We start from the raw sequence: 20,833 nt of genomic DNA on the forward strand, positions 1-20,833 counted from the left end.
CCGTAAAGTCAACGCCTGAATGAAGCGTTTCGGGTGTACGTGACAGATTGATGGTGCTGTCAGATTCCGTCCAGTCGCTGCCGCATCTGCTCATTCGATCCCGGTAGCGCAAATAGGACGCGAAGCACGCCGCTGGCTGTCGCCCAGAGCGTCCCGTTGACGTTTGCGATCCGCGCCCTCATCCTGCGTCCATCGGCCGGAAGGACAGACCCACATTAGTCTACCTGTCAGCGGCCAGGCCTTGTAACTCAACGCGGGCGCGACCATCCCTGCTTGGTCGTCATGCGCCGCTCGAAAATGTCTAAATGCAGCAGCACTGACCTTCCTCCAAAGATGAAGCCTGTCTTTTATCAGTGCCCATTAAAAGGGACACGGGTCCTCCCTTTGTACGTGCGTGTGAAGCCACGTGAGTGAGCACTAGCAGGTGTTAACCTGTTTTACGACTAATCGCCATGGCAACAGACTGCGGTTGTACAGATTCACTGACTCGAAAGAGCTGACTTGGATATTTCGGTTTTACAGTCGTTTCTCGCCATATTGCGTTTTTCAGTGTGCAGATTCACTCTTGTGGATTTTTCTGACAAATGTGGAATTTTCACGACATCGCAGGATTTGGGTTTGTTATAGAAGAAGTTTTAAAACAGTAAAGGCAGAAATTAATTTCGTACTGAAGTGACGAGCAATATTACCGATACAAATATCAACATTTCCTTACAGTGATGATACAGCAACTAAAAACTCAACATTTGGCCAGGATATGGACACTTATGGGCTTTTGTGTCTGTAAGGACATAAAACAACTAAATGAGAGTATTATTGTCAACAAGAGATAAAATCCATCCTTAAGCACAGAATATAATCTTTAATGCAGCCTTAAATCCTCTGCAGGAAATGTTAGAGGACGACTTTGCCGTGGAATGTGGGGCTCCCACAAGGCTATACTACAAGGGGGTGCGGGGGCGCGCTTTTGGCCGCCACACGATTGCCAGGGATCGCTGCCCCCGGAGCCCTGGGCCCTTGGGGGGGGGTGGACCTGTGAGAGTTTGTACTGTCCACCCGACGTCCTTTGGGACGGAAGTAATCTGAATGCACACAATATAGATGCATTACATGGCATCTGTAAAGCTGACGTTTCGGAATGGTGTCTTCGAATGTGAAATTAATTTGAGATTACAATAGCAACACAAACAAAGGACCCTGATGGAATATGGATGAAAACATAAAATCAGTCAGAGGAGGCAAAGGGGGGGGGGGGCTGATGTAATGGTGGCGGGTTGCCCCCTCCTGTAAACCCTCTTACCCTCTTGGGCTTTCCAGTCGTCTGGCCCGGCTGTCATCTTTCTAATCATTTCTTTATTTTGCAGGAAGAGCTTGTCGCCAGGGGAAACGCGCCACTTCCGGCCAGTCGAGGGGTGGGGGAAACCCGACGCCGGGACCCGCGACGTCTGCAGCCGACATCACAAGGGAGCGACGCCGCCTTTCATCCCGCCTGCGTTTCTTTGCTTTCTTTCGCCCTCTCTGCTCACAGTCATCAGTATCATGACCCCCCCCCCCCAAGCCCACCACCACCACCACTACTCGTCCTCAGGGGGGTGTAACTTGAGTTCTCAGTAGTAATAGTTTTCCTTTGACATCTAAATGATTATTTAGGGTTTCATTTTGGAACGTGTAAGAGTTTGCTGACACTTGGATAAGATCTAATTAACCAAAATGGACGTACTGGTTTTGCACGGACCACAACGGGGATATTTGGATATTGTCGCTGTCGCCTTTGTTGCCATAGTTGAAAAATGAACAAATTTAATATATGTTGCTATGATTTTTTTGTTGTATTTTTAACGTATGATAATATCTATTTTTCAAATGACAGATTTCATTGGAAAGCAAATTCATGCAAAGTATAAGAATCGGATTTGAACATTTAATTTGTCTTTTTTTTTTTCTTTATTACAAATTATTTTTACAAAGATTATGTGCTCAACCATGTTAAAATAATGTCACAATATTTTATTTTACTGTTACTCTTTACCCTTTTGTGTGATATGCAGCATTTTCCTATGACGCCCCCCTCCCCCTACTAAATTCTTGAGAGAAAATGATTGCAATTTCTGTTTTCTAACCACCTCAAAACTAATGTCGTAAAATAGTATGAGGCCTTGAGAAGGCCTTGAAGAGAAGAAATCACCCCCCCCCACCTCGCCATCCCTAAAAACACTCTCCTGTCTGCCATCCCTGTAGTCCGGCATAATCAAGCCCAGCCTCCCAATCAGGAAACCCAAGTTGAGCGCGACTTTACAGCTATAACACCCCCCCCCCCTCCCAACCCCCCTCCAGCCTCCTCACAAACCGGTCAACCGTTGCCCACCCATCGCCGCTGATTGTTCCACCTACAACAGATGGAAATAGTGAACATAAACACGTCAACATTGCAAGCATGAGAGCGTTCGGCGCGCAAAAGCGACGATTGATAATGACGTCACACAACGCTGAAATCGCGTGGAGGAACGTATGCCTGAGTGTCCCAGAAACATGCAGCATGTTTGAAATGTAAACATTTTCAGAGACTGATTGGTGTCCAAACCACAGGACCATTACCTGTCAGGTCTGAGCAGCGCTTACGACCTTGATGCGACGCGTGTGTGCGCGCGCGTGTACGTGTGTGTTTTGTGTGTGATTAAGTATGATTGAACCAGGGGGCCTCCTCCAAACACCAAAAAAAAAAAAAAAAAAGCCCCTCTCTGGTAAAGATCAGAGGCCGTCTGCTCCACTCAAGAGTGACAACGTCGTCGAGTAATCGAAATGATCGTCCGTTTATGTTCTGGATGGTAAATTTGAACTCCCTTCAATTATTAAAATAAAAAAAAAAATGTTTCTCGAAAATAGAGAAAAATAGTGAAACATAATTGATACACATAATTAACATAATTAGGAATCGTGATTTAACACCTCAATTCATTGCGCTGCTCCTTCTGGTGTCCCCAACTTGGCCACCGGGTGGCAGTATAAGTTTTTTGCAGATGAAAAGCTTCTGAATGGCGTTTTCCATTTTGTGTTCGTATTAAGCTAGCAGTGGCATTCTAAAAACAAAATTGTTGGGTTGTTTTAACTACACGACGTGGTTTAGGTTTCCTGTAAACTTTAATTAGCTTAAAGCGCTTTTAAAGAACGGCTCGCTATTGAGATACGAGCCGCCGTTCGGACATTTTTTTTATCTTGAATTGCCAGGAAAATCAAATCTTCCAACTGCCATTTGAAATTTCCTTGAAATCAAATCACAGAACAAAGAGAATGTATTTCTTGTAAGCAAACCACCAAGTCTGCTAGCTTAATGCTAACACACCATGCCAAAATGCCAAAGATGAGCTGAAGAAAGTAGCAACAAGGTCAACCTTTAAAACAACTTGCACACAAATGGTATCGCAAAACAATAAAGGAGCAGCACAACGTCCAGTGATTTATCATGACGCTCAAACTGCCAAAGCTGCATCGAAGGGGATTAAAAAAAAACGATTAGCATTGCTGTGCCACTCGCCAAAGCATTGTCTGCTGTTCCCATGGCGCCATTGTGTTGTGAATCCGCCGGTTATTGACAGCGAGGTGGGGGCTCATCTCACGGGGAAGATGGGGACCGGCCGTGGTCGTACCAGCTGTGTCATTTACAATTGGCAGCTGCGCGATGGCCAACATAAAATCCGGGATTTACTTTCAGGCCGTCCGTATTATATTGAAGGGGGGGATTCCCCTCGCACCCCCTCGCACCTCCCACCCCCGGATCCTGTGTCGCATTCTGTCACAGCAGCTCTGCACGCTGACAAGTCAACACCCACGCGGAGAACTTTGATAAAGTAAAAAAAAAAAAAGAAGAAAAAAAAAAAAAGAAACCCTATATTTTGTTTCCGCGACTGCAGACAATGTTTTTGTGTCATGTGCCATTGATGTTGCTTTTTGGCTTGACTTTTCTCTTGTTGATGTTGAGAATCTAGATCTGTTTGCGTTGGGTGTGGAGGATTCCCAAGAGTCCTAAAAACAATTTGGCCGATGGCCTCATCCAGTGGACGTACTTGTCAACTTCAACAAGTGTGAAATGTGCTCACGCGGCACTTTTTTGCTTTTTTGGAAAGTGGATGGAAAGAGCAGAAAGTAGTTGAGTCGTGTGGGAGCGGACAAAAAAGCTGTCAAAAACCGAAGCTGCAATGTAAAGCACATCCTTCGCCTTGTTTGTCGCGATTGAAACTTTAAAAATCAGAAAATGTGGTACAAGTGGCACCCAACAAGGTTTCAACCCACCCCCATAAAAATTTGGCGATAATGACCAAAATTTTTCCAAGTCACCGCGTTTTTTTTTTTTGCACCCCTCCAAACTTGACGCCTCCAAATTTTGTCCCCTCACAAATTGTTTCGTGACAGCCAACATTTTGCGAACTCCAAAATTAAGGTTGAAAAATTAATCGAATTAAAATATCACAATGAAGAAGAATGCAAGTTTTCAAATCGTGAAGGTGGAAATTTGGGAAAAATTACGGTCGGTCAGTAAGCTTTATTTTATATATAAGTATATATATATATATATATATATATATATATATATATATATATATATAGATATAAGTTTTGTTTGCATTATTGTTATAATCAAATTTAGTTTTTTATGATTTCGCTACATTTCTTTGGTAGAATTTTGTGAAGCTAATTGAAGCACATCAATCAAATGGCTTCCATATTAATTCATTCTTTATTTTAGAGCTTAACCGATGAGACCAAAACATTTGTTTATTATCCTGCAGATTCATTTAATGCTGTTTGTTCAAAAATACACAGGGAGAGGACCTTGACACAAAAAAAAAATCACCAATCAATTGCAATATTGAGGCAAACGAATTGCAATTAAAATTATTTTTCAAAATCATTCAGCCCTGCCAAAAATGTCATTACCTCCCCAAAATTTTGCTCCTCCAAAATTGTGTAACCACCAGAACAAACTTTTTACAACCAGACAAATTCGTGTTTTCTATGGCTGGCACATGTGTATTATTGATTTCAGAATTTGGGGGTTGAGCTCTCCTGAAAATTTTGTGAGCCAACCAATTTTGTGAAGACTCCCAAAGGTAGAGTGCAGCCACATTAAAAGGTGAGCATTGTTATTCTGCCCGGAGTCCTGCTAGACTCATCACTTATCCTCTATCGGCCTCCAGGATGTCTGCCGCCCGGCCCGTTTGTTTTACGGGGGGAAAAAAAGGTTCGCGGGGAGCGGGCGACACTAAAGTAGAAACACATCTTTCATGTCTAAATAAATCTGACAAAGAGATGCTTTATGAAGCGTCACCGTCAGCTTGTCCCGCAAGGCAAAGTGGCCGGAACGTTTAATCCGATCGGCAACCGTCTTAGCAGATGCTCCACTTGGCTGGAAGTCCCGCACCCACTTGCCGCGTTATATCACCATGTCCTGTTATTCTTTATGGCTTCCATAGGCACTAAAGAGGAGAGGAGTTATTTTCTTTTCATTACTCGGCTCTCGTGGGACGACTCGGCCCGAGTGCCCCCATCCCCCACTTTGGCTCTACAAATTCTTTTCAATTAAAGGCCTTATCCCGGCAGATGCTGGAGACATTAGGCAGAAAAGGACGGGCGCCCCTGCAGGCTGTAAATCACACAATTGCGATCCTCCAATATGGCAATCATTGTCTTATTGCATCCTGCGCAGCCCCAAAACGGCAGCGCTAGAGCAGTGGGAGCGTGAATAATTTATCCCGAAACCCTATCACCGTGTTTGTATCGGTTTCCATCATAAAGCGGGGCCGGGGATGGCGAGGGACAGTGGGGAAGGGGGGGGGATGCATCAACCGGTGTGACCGTACAGTAGAGGGTCATAGACGTACACGTAAATCTATTGTCAACTGCACAAGAGGGCCAAAAAAAATAACCATGACCATGACAAATAAGGCCAAAAACGTTTACAACGTTCAATGGTGGTGTCATCATTATCTGAAAATATGAACGCGTCCTAAAAAGACAAAGGACAACAGCTGTTTCATCCAATAAACCAATAGTTGTGCTGCAGCTATTGAATCTTTTGGAATTCAAGTTCAGATATCCTACAAAAAAGAAATCCTATCAAATAATCAAGTATTCAGCTAAAATAAACAACTTTTATTACCTAAAAGAAAACTGTGTGTAGCAAAAAAAAAAAAAGTTAATTCTAGAAACAGTTGTGAGATTTTGGGGTATGTATGCCACAAAGAGACATTAGAACCACAAACCAGCACATTTGAGTTGAGTAAGATTGGTTTGTTAAAATGTTCGTAGATTAAACTGCCTTTGAAAAGTTGTCAGTTCATGCCAGGTTCATTATGGGATACCACTAGCCGCTAACAATAACAACATCCATGCACTTCAAAATAAAAGCGTTCCAAGGCACTGATGTCCATGTGTTACTGTTTGTTAAGATTTTATTTTGAAATTAGCTCACTACGTCATTACTAGCGTCGCTACAGCTGCTTGACTTCCTTGGCGTCGATTGTCGCGCTCTCGATCAAGTTCTCGCTAAAAGAGCGCTAGATGGCGAGCTCTCGCGCGATTTAAACTTTTTTTTTTTTTTTATTTAATGTAGCACCGGGTAGAACCAAAGCATTAATGCTCATGCTCTCCGTCGAATACGGGAGAAAAAGACGACGTGATATTTTTTTGGACACATTTTTGCTTCATTGAAGTGAAGAATAAAACAGTCATATGGTTTATTTTAGTCGAAGGAAAGCAATGTGGGCGCAATGTAGCTGGGGAAAATAAAAACAACAAACCAGAAGAGACAGTACGTCTCAGCTCACCACGAAGATATCGTGGTAAGTTTAACAAAACAAAACCCCCCAAAAAATGGTGGTGGTTGTTTTTCCGTAACATTAAGCCAATGACTAATGCTTCCAACAATAACGTCACACCGATTCTAATTAACTAACTAGCTTGTATGTTAAATGTTTACAAAAAACGAGACAACTCATCTCGATGAAATAAACTAAAACAATGCGTAACGCGTTGTTGAAAACAATGTTAAACTACATTTTCATACATGAAATGTGTATGAACATGAAATTGTTAAATATTGGCTGACAAAAAATGTAAAAGGTTAAAATAATTGTCCTGACTGAAACTAGACGTCTACAATAAAGATGCTTGATTATCAAAGGCGACTGAAACTGGACTAAAACTGAGACGAAATTTGAAAATGGATGTTAACATTAACACTATCATCTTCATCATCCACAGAAAATAAACTGGTTTCCGAGACAGGGAAAAAAAACCCCTTCCAGCTAGAAATCACTTCAATCAGGATTTTTATGAACCTATATCTAAAAAAAAAGGCTGCTTTGTGACATCACATATTTTGGGACATCATAAAACGTTTTCCCACCAAAATGTTTAACGTAATGTACATTAAAAAGCAAGTTCGTCTAATGTAACACAGGTGAACAAGGCTACGTAACGATTGCGGAGACCTTTTATTTTTCTATTTCTAAGCACCTCGAAAATGTGTGCAAAAACATTTTCCTGGCAGAACCAGTTCTGTCGCTGCCTGGATACACAAGCTGTCAATCCCAGTGAGACCAGTGTATTCGGATTGGATGGCCTACTCCCGCCAGACTCTGTGTCTGAAGTGCGGCCCGAAACCCTCCCAGTCTCATCGGCGGGACTGAGTCAACTTGTCGGGCTGCTCTTTTAAATGGGACATCGGAGGAAATCACAGACTGAGTTTTAAAGAACAATAACTTTCAAAACACTTTTACACATTGTTCTACCTGCAAAAGTGTTTGCACTTTACTTGAGTAGCATCCAGGGAAAAAGAACTGCATTGCCTTCCTTTGAAAACCTTTCACATTTTTATAATTTAAAAGGGAATTCAGTTTGATACGTTCCCAAAAAAATGAACACAAACTCCACATTCCAATAGAAAGTGTTTAAGTTATAATGACCAGTTGGAAGCAGCACCTGAAAAGTTTTCATACAAAAATCGGACCGTACTCGGATGCAAAAAACATCAGTCTGGCACAAAGTGCTGCAGCGTTTTAAGATAATTTAATTTAATTTAATTCGTATGTGATCATACGCCAACCTCAAAACTGTCATAACTCGATTCATCTTTCCCTGCAGAAATGAATGGAAATGCACCCGCCTCCTCATCTCAAGACATCACCGTAGCAAGTCGTGCATCCAGGTAGGTGATTGCGGCAATGATGTTTTACTGTACATACTGGATATATGTTAATGTGTCCGAGTGGTTGCAAACCAGAAACCTCGAAACGGGATCACTATCGTGTACATTACAATGTACAACATTGGAAAGTGAAACACTACCTGATGTAGATTGTTGTCAATACGGGGCTAGAATTACACTTAACAACAGAGGGCTGGTGGTGGTTGGGGGGTCTGATTGAAAATGAAAGTCAACTGCCAAACTGGACCTGATTTAATTGGTTTGGATTTATTTTTAAATAGGTGCTATGGAGTTTATGATTGGGCAATTGGTCAAGCCTATTCTACCTTTTCAAATCAATCAATATGAGACCAAACAATTTTGTACTCCCCAAAATTTGTATGATGAAATGTGTGATTATCTAGATTTGTACCTCTTCAAATTTATTGTGCCATTTTAGAGATTAACATTTTTGATCCCGCGACAAAGTCTGTGACACCCAAAACTTGACCCACTCAAAATTTATTTTGTGTTACACTAAAATTATTTCGTGGTTTCCAACAGTTTTCACACCCCAGTTTTGGGATTTCCATTGTCTTATGAGCCACCAATGTTTTGTGCCCACAAAAATCTGGTGTCTCTAAAATTTTGCTGCATCCAAAATTATTTTATCCACAATGATTTGAACCCTCGCTCCAAATTTTGGACTAACATTTTTTACTGACCAAATTTTGTCGAGCGACCTGAAAATGTCTGCCCCCCCCCCCCCACCAAAACGACTTGGAATGCACCAACATTTGTGAAGCAAACATTTTGGAAATGCCCATTCATGTGCCTCTTAAAACTTCATTACCCTGGTCAAGTACTAGTTGGGCTACGCCATCAGGTCATCATTGGAGGTTCCATTATGCAACTGCGAGCATCTTTGGTAATAAAAAACAAGTTCCACCTGCACTGAAAAGTGATTGCCCACTGCCGGTTCTAGCATATTGGTGTCACGGTGGTGACCGCCCCACCGAGCCTGCCTTTGACCCACAACTGGACCTTGTGAGGGAGGTAGCTATTAACTTCCCGCAGCGTGTGATTCAATTGGTCTAGCTCGGTCTTGAGTTTGGCATGCTCGCGACGTTGTTCGTTGACAATCTTGATGAGTTCGCTGCGTGGCTTCTCGAGCTTCTCGATCTGCCGCACCATGTGGAGCTCCTTCTGCCTGAGCTGCCGCCGGATGTTGTGGATGGTCGTTTCGTAGCGGTCGAACCTTTCCTTCTGTGTCTCCACGGCTTGGAACACCATCTCGGCCGTTTGCATTAAATGGGAATCCTTGTCGTCAGCAAAGAGTTTTCCTTTGATGCGGGTGATCTCCCTGATGAATTTCTTGGGGTCGTTGACCAGTGTCATAGTTGTCTCGATGTCCAGGCTGATGTTCCGGATGAAGGTAGACTTTGCAGATAGATGCGATTCCAGCTTTTGGATGCTGGTTTGTTGACTCTTCACCCGGTGGTCCAGAAACTTGATCCTGTCTACCAGGTCGCTGTGTTTCCTTAGTACCAAACCCGAATGTTTTTTGGTGAACAGGTGAGCCTTCTGCTCGATTTCGTACTTGTTACATATGGACTCCACCTCCTTCTCCATTCGCGTGACGCGCTCCGTTAACGTGGCCGTGCGCTTCTGCTCCCTTTTCAACTTCTCCGTCAACGTCTCGATGTGGAGCTGCATGTCGGCGTGTTCCGTCCGCCTTTTTTCCACTTCTACATTCTTGCTTTTGAGCCTGTCCTTCAGGGTTTCACTCTCTTTGACCTTGTCCTCCGTGGTGGTCGTCAGTGTCGCCACTCGGTCCGTCAGCACCTTGTTCTTCATCTTTGCAGTCATTATGTCTATCTGGTAGTCAAACTCAATCTTGGCCGTCATTTGTTGGTGCGCTTCATTATCCTTTTCATAACGTTGTGCTGCACGTTTGAGATCCTGCTTCAGCATGCTGTTTTCATCTTTGACGTCCTGTACGCGTTTCTCCATGGTCTCCATCTCGATGCGTTGCGCGTCCATCTTCACCTGCAGCGCCTGTTCTTTATCGTGGAACCGATTGTTGATCCTGACCTCCGTCTTCTTGATATTTTCCTTGTGCCGCTCGGCCTGCGCTGTTAGTTTTTTTTCAAAGTTACGCCCAGTCTCTTCCAGATTGGCGATCTTCTTCTTCAGCTTGGATTCCAGTGTCTTCATGTTTCTCACCTGGTTCTCCAGGAGACCTTTCTTCTGTGTCAGTAAATAGATTTGGGCTTCGTGGACTTTCTGTTGCGAGAGTAATTCCACATTCTCCTTGTTGACCGCGTCTAGTTTCTCCTCAAGGCCCCGACAATCGGCTTCCAGTGACTCTAGTTTTTCATTCCGCGCCTGGATGTCGTTTGTCCACAGGTCGTTGAATTCACTCTGTTTCTCCACCAGCCTTTTGTTCTTCCACTTGAGAACGCATTCGGACTCTGTGCTTGAGTTTGCCATTGTTCTTCCAGGACTCCGTAATCACAAATGCAGAATGAAAGGTCTGGTGCTTCTCACGCTGCAATGCGGATGATGCTAAGCCCTCTACTATGCTAATACTAGTGGTGACCTATACTGTCAAAGATTCAAAGCATCAAAGACAAGCATGATGTCACAGACATGGGCACTGCACCCTCAACATTCTTGAATCACACAGAGTCTTCCCTAACTTTGAGGATAACAAACATTTGACAGACCTGTTCTCATCTCATGAACTGTGCCGGTATGCATCACAAGTCAAGGGAATTTTGTGAATGTGGGCACCTGAAGTGGGACAGTTAGAGGCTGACTCTTTTGGGAGTGACATCATGACTAGTGGGTGGTGCAGCCATGATTGACGCGTGAGACTGTCCAATGAGTTCATGAGCAATGACTGTTGGTGTTGCAAAGGGAAATTTTGCTGGAGGTTGGATCATTTGGGAGTGACCTCATGACTCGTGGGTGGTTCTTCTATGACATCCGCAAATATAATTTCACTCTTTCGCATTATTGAAGTGCTACAAGAAGAACTACGTGATAAGCTTCGAAACCCCATGACAAGATGATTAAATAAGTCTTCTTCAGTAAACTGTATCTCAAGATGGTGTTGTTTTTAAGGCTTTCCGGCCATTGTTTTCAAACCTTTATTAAGCCAAGGAACATATATCACATTAAAAAACAATCTCACGTCATACCACCAAAGAGTCACAAGAAGCAGTCGGTTAATTGTCACTTAGTTGTCTTTCCTCTATGCAGCATGCCATGATTCAAATTGTAGTGTTTTCCATTTTTATTTTTAAATTTCCTTTTTTTTTTTTAAATCACAAAAAATGTACTGGCACCAATATGATCTTAGAATTAAGAAACCTTGACATTGACATGATCTTGGAATTAGGACCAGCATTTTAAATCCAGCAATAATAGGATCTTAGAAATAAGGAAAATAATACTCTATTGAATAAATCTTCCATTTAATTTAAAGGACATTGTCAACGATGATTTCAGTTACCGGAGCTGTTTCCATGGTTACCACAGTGATCCATATAACTGCAGCCTGATGTCAGCATATTGAGTCAATGACGGCGTCAGAAGTGATATCACATGCAGGCCCAGATTAACGCCTTTGTAATCAAGCCGTGTTGTGATATAAAGGCGATGTGTAGTCTAACCTCAGCCGATGATGTCGCCCGATGACTGCCTGTCTAATAAAGATCCGCCTTATCATAGCGCTTTGTAAGCTGGCAACTCATATTTTTCCATGACTTTGTAAAATGGTGACAAAGGTGACTGGAGTCAATTCAATTCAATACAATACAACACAACTTTAGTTGTATAGCGTTTTGGAACCAAGGCGACACCGTCCGATTTTAGTTCCTTCAAATTGCAGGATTCCACCAATCAGGTGGTCAGCGATTTATCCATGATGGACACCGTGTGTAAGAAACCGCAAAAGAAAACTGTGATTTGCCACCAAGGTTTCCTGTACAATATCAGGATGCCGCGCGATGAGTCCGACCAAAATCCGGTTGTGCTCACTATCCCAGAGCACGAGCGCATACTCAACAATGCCAGAGGTCCGAATGCCATTGAGAGAGAACTGCAGGCTCTTAAGGAGGTGGCTCAGGAGAAGCAGGACATAATCAATGCCGCCCAGCTTCGGAGGAATCAGATCATGCAAAAGGATCTGTGCTCCATGAAACAGGAGGCAGAGACCAAGAAGAAGACTGAGAGAGCGGCTTACCTGGAATACCAACGCCTACGGGAGAAGGCCCAGCTGGCACAGGACACGCAGATCATGAAGCTGGACCGCTGGATCCTCCACAGCAAGATCCAGGCCGAGCGGGACAAACAGATGAGTTGGAAGAGGCACTGCGAGGAGGTGGAGCACTCCCGAGAGAAGGCAGAATTTGAGAGAGTGCTCAAGTGCACCAAGATTGCTCTAGCCCAGGAGGATGAGAAGAATAAGAACCGGCAAGAGGATGGCCGCAGGCACCTGGAGTTTATCAAGCAGCAGGTGAGTAGGACTTCAAATGGCTAAACAATTTTGGGTAACTTTCAAGAGAAGTTCAGCTCAGAAGTTTGTAAGTATTAAAATATCAACACAAAATTCTTGGGGATTTTGCGACCCCACAGGTGAGGGACCGCGAGGAGAATGCCCTGCTAAAACGTCGGGAAACGCTCACCGAGTTCACTCGCACCAAAGAGAACTGGAAGGAGAAGGACAAGTGGCTGGACGAGCTGAAGCAGGATCGGCTGGAGGAGCTCAAAGCCACCGGGGTTTCTGAAGATTACCTTGACTACGTGACCAAGAAGACCATTGAGGACAGTGTCAACATCATGGATTCCCAGTACCGCACGTACAAGACGTATGACATACTGCCCAGGTGGGTGACAGACAGCACCAAAGCCATGAAGGAACACATCAAGAGTCAGAATGTTGAGAAGATCTTTTAAGGTCTGATTGGTAAACAACCAGCAGAACAAAAGGAGGATCAACGGAACAATTGAAGACCACTTCCTGAAGCTTCTCTTGGAATTTGGAAAGCAATAAATACATTCTGGCAACAATATAATTTTGGAAATAGGGAACTCCGAAATTGGTATACTCTTTCAATTTCACTGGAGTTTTCTATTGTTTCAATGACTTATTGGCTAGAGGAAAATCCTGCACCGAAGTAATCTTTAAATTCAGAAAATCCATCAACAATATGATCTTGGAATTTGAGCAATCTGACACAATATGATTTGTTGGGGAATAAGAGCCTCTGGTACCAAAACGATCTTGAAATGAGAAAACTCCAGCAACTATATGAATTTAGAATTTGGGAAATCTGGCACCACCAATATAATTTTGCGATTAAGAAAATCCGGCACCAATGTAATCTTGGAATGGAACCTGTGTGATTTTGGAAATCTGTTACAATATGGAACTTTATTGCTTTTTGGATGGCCGAGTGGTCTAAGGCGCCGCGTTCAGGACCCAGTCTCCCCAGGAGGCCTGGGTTCGAATCTCGAATCTCCCCATTGTGGGACTAATAAAGGGAATATTAAAAATTATTTTGCTTTAATGTAGTACCATTCAGTGAACAGGGTATCGGCTCTGATTTGTCAGAATACTATGTACTATGTACTCTTGTCTTTTATCCTCAGGAAATAGATACTTCTTGACTATATTAGAGACAAAATAAATTAATAAATATTCTGTCATAAGAATGAGTTTTTTTAGGGGTCCCACAGGGATTCATTTTTGGCAACCACACTTTATTTGTGTTTTGAAATGGCGTGGGATTTTTTAATTTCTGCAATTTTTCAAACGCTCATTCACTTTCACGTTGATGACTCAACAAACTGCGTTTGCGGCCATCTTGTCCCTGGACCAGCCATGAAGGTTCTTTCGAAGACAGTGGCGAGCTGCATCACTTCTGAGGAGTCCTGGTTGGCTTATTCTTGCTGGCGTCCTATTACTAAACCTTACGCTGCTTTTAAGTTGCATTTTGACAATTTTATTGTCTTGATCAGACAACAAAGAAACACTTCCTGTCTACATCCTTTTTTTTTGCCACAAATGGCTAACATCTGCAGACTCCGGACAGTAATTCCTCCACCCTCCAAACCAAAGTGGCGACACATTAGCCAGCAAAGAGGAGGCCTATTAATAGGTCGTAAAGAGAGATGTGGCAGATCGTGTTGTCGGAGGGTGGTTTGATATGCATGTAACACAATCTAAGTTCAATTGTGATGCACAGCCAGAGGCCTCCTCGAAGGAAATCTGCATGAAATCAGTGTCTGGGTCTGCTAGTAAATCACCATTGCCTTGTTTATTGTACTCGTTGGCTTTTATGGCGGCTGGGATGTCCTGGTGTCAGGAATGCCCAACACGAAACCTGCTTGGGAATTCTCTGAGGGTAAAAATAAAGCTTTGAGCTTTTTATTATGCCTTTTTTAATATTTTGCTGCACAAATGGTCGGTTTGGTCCATCCTAACTATTTTTACTGTTAAATGTTTGCCAGGATGGCAACAAACTGACCAACATAGACTAACCACCTCCGGTTTTTGCTATCAGCGGAGTGACAGTCATTTGGGACAATCTTTCAGCTGTTCGGAAGTGGGGGCCTCGGGAGCGTTGGAGTGGGGGGGGTGGCGAGGCAGTAAGCACATTAGTCTTCATTGTGCTGGTGCATTCCGGCGGTTTGTCCAGCCTGACTACTTTGTCCGGACCTGGCAGGCACATTCTCGCCTCACCCGGAAAGCTGCTCATTCCAGATTTAAAAAAAATAAATGAATAAAAATGGATGGACATATTGATCACACAGTGCGGCTGTAGAAAAAAAAAAGAAGTGCGGCTATATTAAAAAAAAAAAATAAAAGTCTGCTATGTCTGCAAAATGTATTATTTTCGTGTTTTGTTGCAGTTTCTCCATCTCTGCATGAATTTGTACAGAATGTCAAATCCTGGATTAAAAATAGTGAGGAGACACTTGAAAACCACTCAGAAGCATTTGATTTAAATAGATGGGATTAGCATGTGGACCCGTTGTTTGGTCTAGACGCCGACCAGCTCCAGTTTCTATTTGCTTCCTAGAGAGATTAACCAACATGGGACACGTGTCAAAACCGGGTCGTGGCGGCCGTGTAACTTATTCAAAATAACGAGACGTTTTATCTCATCTAGGCCAAACACGAGAAATCAATTTGGCAGAGTGAATTGAATGCCATTTGCTTGTTGTAACTGTCAAAATAAAGCTAATAAAACTCGACTGAACGGAACGTCAAGTACGTTTATAGCATTAAATTAGTAAACGTGTTAATTACTGTTACTGTATTTGATCATGCTCTTTATTTCTTGGAGAAGCAAATTCTGGAGTAGCTTAGTTGTCGTTGAACTTTTTAAGTGGCTGCCTTAATATGGAATAGTTCATGTTTGCCTCAAAATATTGATACACCACAAACCATAATGAAAAAACAAAAAAAAATGAAATAGTTGCAAATGTATTCTTCTATTCACTCTTCCGACTGTGCTTGAGCCTTCTTTTGATGACGATCCTGACGAAGCGCACCAACCTTGAACTTGGACTTTGGACTGTGCCTGGTGGAGTAACAATTTAGTAGACTACTCCGGACGAATCTAACAAATATGTGAAAGTGGGCTTCAATTTGAGGTTTGGTCTTGACAAAACACTCAAGAAAGGCAATTATCTACAGATTTCCTTTACTTAACAAACTTGGAACACAACACTTTTGCAGGCTTTTTTGTTCAATAAAAAAGCCACATTTTTTTCTTCATGAGAGAGTGAGAGAGAGAGAGAGAGAGCACATGGATATAAGGAAGGAATTGTCCAGTGATTACAAACTTTTACACACGCACAAAAAAAAAAACACCTCTGTACACGATTGTCTCAGTAAATAAAGTTTTTTGTCATTTTTCTTAAATTATTAGAAAAGCCCGGAGATTTCTCAGGAACGAGTCTTTTATCGCCTTCTTAAATTCATCAAGTTCATAAATAAGAAGCGCTGGCGTGGAGGTGATGGGGGACAGACGAACCTGGAAGCCTCACAGGTTGTGAACCCCGACAGAGTCCAGACAGTCCATTTTCACAGTAACCACGGCTGTAAAATTCACCTCTCGGGACGACGACGACGACAAACAAAAAAATAATGTGTTAAGACAAAGTGTGACCGGACGTCAGCACATTTGACCGTCCTCCTCTTCTCTTGGAAGATGAGACGCCACAGGTAGCACAACAGGCCTTTTGTGTTGGGTTTTCCCAAGCGTGACTGGAAAAGGTAGAAGCCAGAGCAAGGTGGACATTGCTACAGGTACTCCAGGTCCAAAGCGTGGTGGAGGGCCATGAGGTCCGAGTGGCTGGAGATCCTCCAGAAGGGCATGTTGTGCTGGAAAGGAACCACAAGCCACTGGTCAGTAACTGAAACGTAAAATGATGAAAAACAAAGCCTGGAAAGTAAGGGGCAAAACAGCCCACACCACCAGTTCTACCGATAGACCCGAAATTGACTGGACTTGTCTATCCTAACAGGACGCATGGAAAAGTCTCAAGGACTCATGATAAAAATGTCACAAAAAGTCAGCCATTTTGTTTCAAAGCTGCTTGTTTGGATGTTAAATCAAATGTCTACAAGTTTATTCACTCAAATGGTCCCTTCAGAAGCAGGTATCCAAATCAGAAATTGTCCACCATTCGTCCATTTAAACCAGATTAATTGATGAATTAGTCACTTTGTCCCTTGTGGTGAAATGTCTTGAAGGGCCGTCATTAATGTGTAGTGTGGATGTAGCTTTACACCGCTAACCGCGCTCCCACCGGAGGCCGTGTGCTGTTCCCAAGGTGAGCGAGTACGCGGCAGGGAAACCCGAGTCGCGGGAGAATGAAAAGAACTCATCACGGGTGGAGTAGAGAGCCGCTCCTCCATTATCCCCCAAACTCCCCCTTGGACTTTATCAGCAGAAGAACCTCCAAGGTTCCGCTTAGGAGGGCCTGCAGTGACCCTTAAAAGCTCTTGGGCTTTTTGTTTTGTAAAATGTCTTTGCTTTTAAAGTTGAAAAGCTGGAGATGCTATCTGGGGCCTTTTCGCTCTGCCTCATAGTATTTTTTTTTCTGCAAACGCTGTGGTTTTCTTGTGAAGGGGGTGACGCCTGAAAGGACGTCTCTGAACATATCGTAACATAACAGTACTTCACACATATTAGACACCTTCCATACAATACATGGCATGAAAGAATAAGCTTATCACTCTTGGACCCCCCCCCCCTTCTGCAGCGAACATACCACAGCAGGAAACAGAGTCGGCTAAAAGAAGCGGGGAGCTTTTTCCATCCCGTGCCGACACAGCAAATATCCTCCCGTGATTGAAGGCTCCTTTATGTAGGCCTTCAACATGGCTGAAAGGGACGGTCTAATATTACATGCCTTCACACAGCTGAGGGCACCGAGCGGGAATATATAATTATGACGCATCGACCCATCCCCCTCCTCGCCCGTTCCCCCGCCTTCTAAACCTGAGATGTCGCAGGAAAGAGCTCTGATTAAACACCAAAGACTCTCTCTCTTCTACTCTCTCTGCCCTTTAGGAGGACAAATGAAGGGATGCAACGAGGTGGCGGAGGGTATTTCCTTCTCTGTTGTAAAGGGAAGACAGAAGGCCACAGAGTTGAGACTGGGCTGTAAAATGCTAACAAACACAACGGTTTAAATTGTTTGGGATTTTTCATTTTTAGTTTTTATTTGACTTGTCAGTTTTAATTAATAATGTATTTTAAATATATTTTTTTAATACTTTGCGTTAGTTCATTGGTTTTAGTATTAGTTTTAGTTTCACTGTATTTTTCAAAACCAAGTGGAAGATGACTTGATGATTGTCTCAAGCACTAAGGGTGTACCAAGAACTAAAACTAGTGGTTTGACAAGCGCAAACTGAATTAGGTCAAGAAAATGGTGTCTTTCAGGTAAAAAATAGAAAACAGCTTATATGCAAAAAAGTATGAACACCAATCTATCTGCCTAATTTTGTGAGACACTTTTAGCCATGAACGATTTTAACCCAAGTCGCCACGACGACGCCAATCTAAAAATTTTCACAAGAACCGCTTACAGTTTGTTTGAAGTGAATGATTTGTGTCCTCCCAAAAAATGATGTATTCCAAGCTTTGCTTCAAAGCCTTTACACCCCGTCCACTTCTCTTTCCATCTACGGATCTCTCACCTTTTTTGAGCCTTGCTCCTCTTCCACACCGTCCCCGACTACAATGTAAACAACTTTCCTGCCGAACCTCTGGACGACTCTCTCGAAGCAGCTCTCCTTACCTGTGTGGGAAGAATGAAAAGATGAAAGGATGAGTGCCGCCCAAAAAGGGAAACGGGAACATAAGATTGCTCTCAAGAAGCCCTCAAAACGGCGCATGGCGATGATGTTTATTTTGCATTGGAAACAGGGTTGCAGGAAGAGTGGGGGCTGGAGGTTGTTGCTCTTGCTCTGGAATGACATAAATGTCTCGAAGTGGTTTCATATGCAGAGAGAGGCCCCGCTCGGAGAAAATAATCCCCGAGTTGATGAGGCCTATTCCTTCACAGGGCGAACATCAATCCTATCTGTTGACTGGATCTCCCCGGACCCGTCACTTGGTAGCACGTGTTCCCAAAACTCCCCCTCAAACGCCAGACAAACTACTCATCCTTTGAAGACACAAGATGCTGTCACCTAGTGGTGGTTTACAGAAATGCCTGGTTTTATGTCATTAGCAGCGGTGCCGAGTTAAATAGACATTTTGAGAAATCAGCTCTCCCTATTGAAATACATACAAATGCCATTAATGTGTTCCAGCCTTCCGAAAAAACAACGATGCATTGTAATGTGTTTTTAATAAGGGAAAAGACACTTTAAAATACAACAAATTTCAATTTATAAAAACACACTAATGACACAATTAAGTGGAATGCAAACAAGGAAATTGTCAATTATATCTGTTCACTGGATCTCCCCGGACCCATCTCTATGGTACCATCAAGACTCCCCCCTCAAAACACCCCCCTAAAACTAACAAAAGAGCAACATTTTACCTATTTTGGTTGCGCTATAAATATTTTCAATAGGAAAGACGATGCCCAGGCCGTAGAGCAAGACCTTGGCAAGGGCGGGGATAAGCTGCGTGGTGGTCACCAAGATGTTCACACAGTTTGACCTGCACAAAAGAAGACGGCGCCATTTAGAATCCAGACTTGCAGGGAACCAATTCCCCCTCCTCTCAGCGGACTTTTACCTTGAGTGGATTAACGTTAGTGCTTTCAGTGCCAGTGTTAACCAGGAGTCCGTCAAGGCTTCAATTTCTGCTCGCAATTGCAACCAGGCTTCCCTCTTGGCCGGGCCCAGGAGACCTGCAAGCGTACGGGAACATTGTTTGCCTTGGACCGCTTGGAAAAGTACCCAACTAGCGAGGGAGGGGTGAGGGTGGGGATTACCTCCAACGTTATTTTTGTAAGTGGTGTAGATTTCTTTCACCCGTCTGTAGCGGAAGGCCAACTTTCTCATCCAGTCCACGCCTCCACGCACACCTGTGGCCAGGCAGAGGTTAGCGCTGGTGGCTGCCGCGTGGAAGCCGTCTGCGCCGAAGTTGTAGGTGCTGTGGGCCAGATCAAAAACATCATCGTAGATTAGTGCCTTCATGTGACTTCCAGCTCAATTATTCTCATTGGAAATAACGGCCAAATGAATTAGGTCGCCGAAACTGCTCTGTGGTTATCATCTTGTTTGTATCGCAATTACCTATGACAGATGAAAAAAAAACGTGACACTAAAAGCAAATCACCGTCTGTGTTCCTTAATCATACCACTGAGAAATTTTATTTGAAAGAGTCCTGGAATATTTGGTAATAATTGGTTCAATAAAATCAGTGGCGCTCGTCAGACCACATCCAGGAGTGGGACCGAGTTGAGGTTGGATGGGAGGAATCCAGCGCTTCTAACTTTCATTGTTAGTTCCCAAAATACATTAATTGATTTATAGAATAAAACTACATAAACTTTTGTACAAAACATCTACAAGGCAGAGGGTGGAAATGGTGGGGTCACAGTCACTCAGTTTGGGGGGCATGGCTCCATCTCATTTGAAAATTAAATGTTGGCTGATAGAGACGCTTGACAGGTTGGTGTTCGCACTTTTTAAACAAATAAAAAATCATAAGTTGAGTCAGCAGTTTACCTAAGATCCTGACCGTTGTCATCAGAGGACACGTCGTCAATATGGACCTGGTCACATTCCTGTAAAACACGTAACATGATCTTTTAAGTACGCCACACTCGGAGCAATCTATTTTAAGTATTCAGAGAGGTTTCATTATTGAAGAAAATTGCCAGTCGTGAGCTTGAGCGTTTGCTGTCATTTTTCACCATCGTTTAAAAAAAAACACAAAAAAAACCCGCCTGGCATTGGCTGGGCGCCCCGGCGTTGAAAGGCCTCGTCCTAGAACCTTCTGAATCAGCACATGCCATAATTCTTCCCATGTGCCCTCACCAACGCCGTCTAAACAAACCCCGACCTCGTCATAGGCAGAGGCAACCCCAAAAAAGCCGATTCAGCAACCCAGGTTAGTGTTTGAGCTGCCATCTTTAGGCGCACTGATGTATAT

General features: G+C 43.3%; 2 protein-coding genes across 9 annotated transcripts in view; one reads left to right on the forward strand and one right to left on the reverse strand.

Moving 5' to 3' along the window:
- Window positions 1-6,597: 6,597 nt before the first annotated feature.
- LOC148318509 (uncharacterized) lies at window positions 6,598-13,147 on the forward strand. The gene is made up of 4 exons (XM_088282689.1): window positions 6,598-6,836; window positions 8,140-8,203; window positions 12,081-12,707; window positions 12,827-13,147. The coding sequence occupies exons 3-4, from the start codon at window positions 12,114-12,116 to the stop codon at window positions 13,145-13,147; spliced, it is 915 nt and encodes a 304-aa protein (XP_088138815.1). The 5' UTR covers window positions 6,598-6,836; window positions 8,140-8,203; window positions 12,081-12,113.
- A 2,739-nt stretch (window positions 13,148-15,886) lies between these two features.
- eya1 (EYA transcriptional coactivator and phosphatase 1) overlaps window positions 15,887-20,833 on the reverse strand; it is a 36,173-nt gene continuing 31,226 nt past the window's right edge. For 4 of the 8 annotated variants that reach the window (XM_088282517.1, XM_088282516.1, XM_088282515.1 and 1 more), the window contains 6 exons: window positions 20,407-20,465; window positions 19,667-19,827; window positions 19,468-19,582; window positions 19,268-19,389; window positions 18,414-18,514; window positions 15,887-16,586 (listed from right to left, as the gene is read on the reverse strand). In XM_088282517.1, coding sequence (XP_088138643.1) covers window positions 16,506-16,586; window positions 18,414-18,514; window positions 19,268-19,389; window positions 19,468-19,582; window positions 19,667-19,827; window positions 20,407-20,465 — 639 coding nt within the window. In that variant the 3' untranslated portion in view covers window positions 15,887-16,505. Of the gene's footprint in view, window positions 16,587-18,413; window positions 18,515-19,267; window positions 19,390-19,467; window positions 19,828-20,406; window positions 20,466-20,833 lie in introns of all 8 variants that reach the window. The other 4 variants (XM_088282511.1, XM_088282513.1, XM_088282512.1 and 1 more) reach the window with 1 other exon arrangement.

The sequence above is a fragment of the Idiotropiscis lumnitzeri genome, chromosome 19 (genome assembly GCF_059441095.1).
Source record: "Idiotropiscis lumnitzeri isolate Australia: NSW breed Sydney's pygmy pipehorse chromosome 19, RoL_Ilum_1.0, whole genome shotgun sequence".
Classification (NCBI taxonomy): Eukaryota; Metazoa; Chordata; class Actinopteri; order Syngnathiformes; family Syngnathidae; genus Idiotropiscis; species Idiotropiscis lumnitzeri.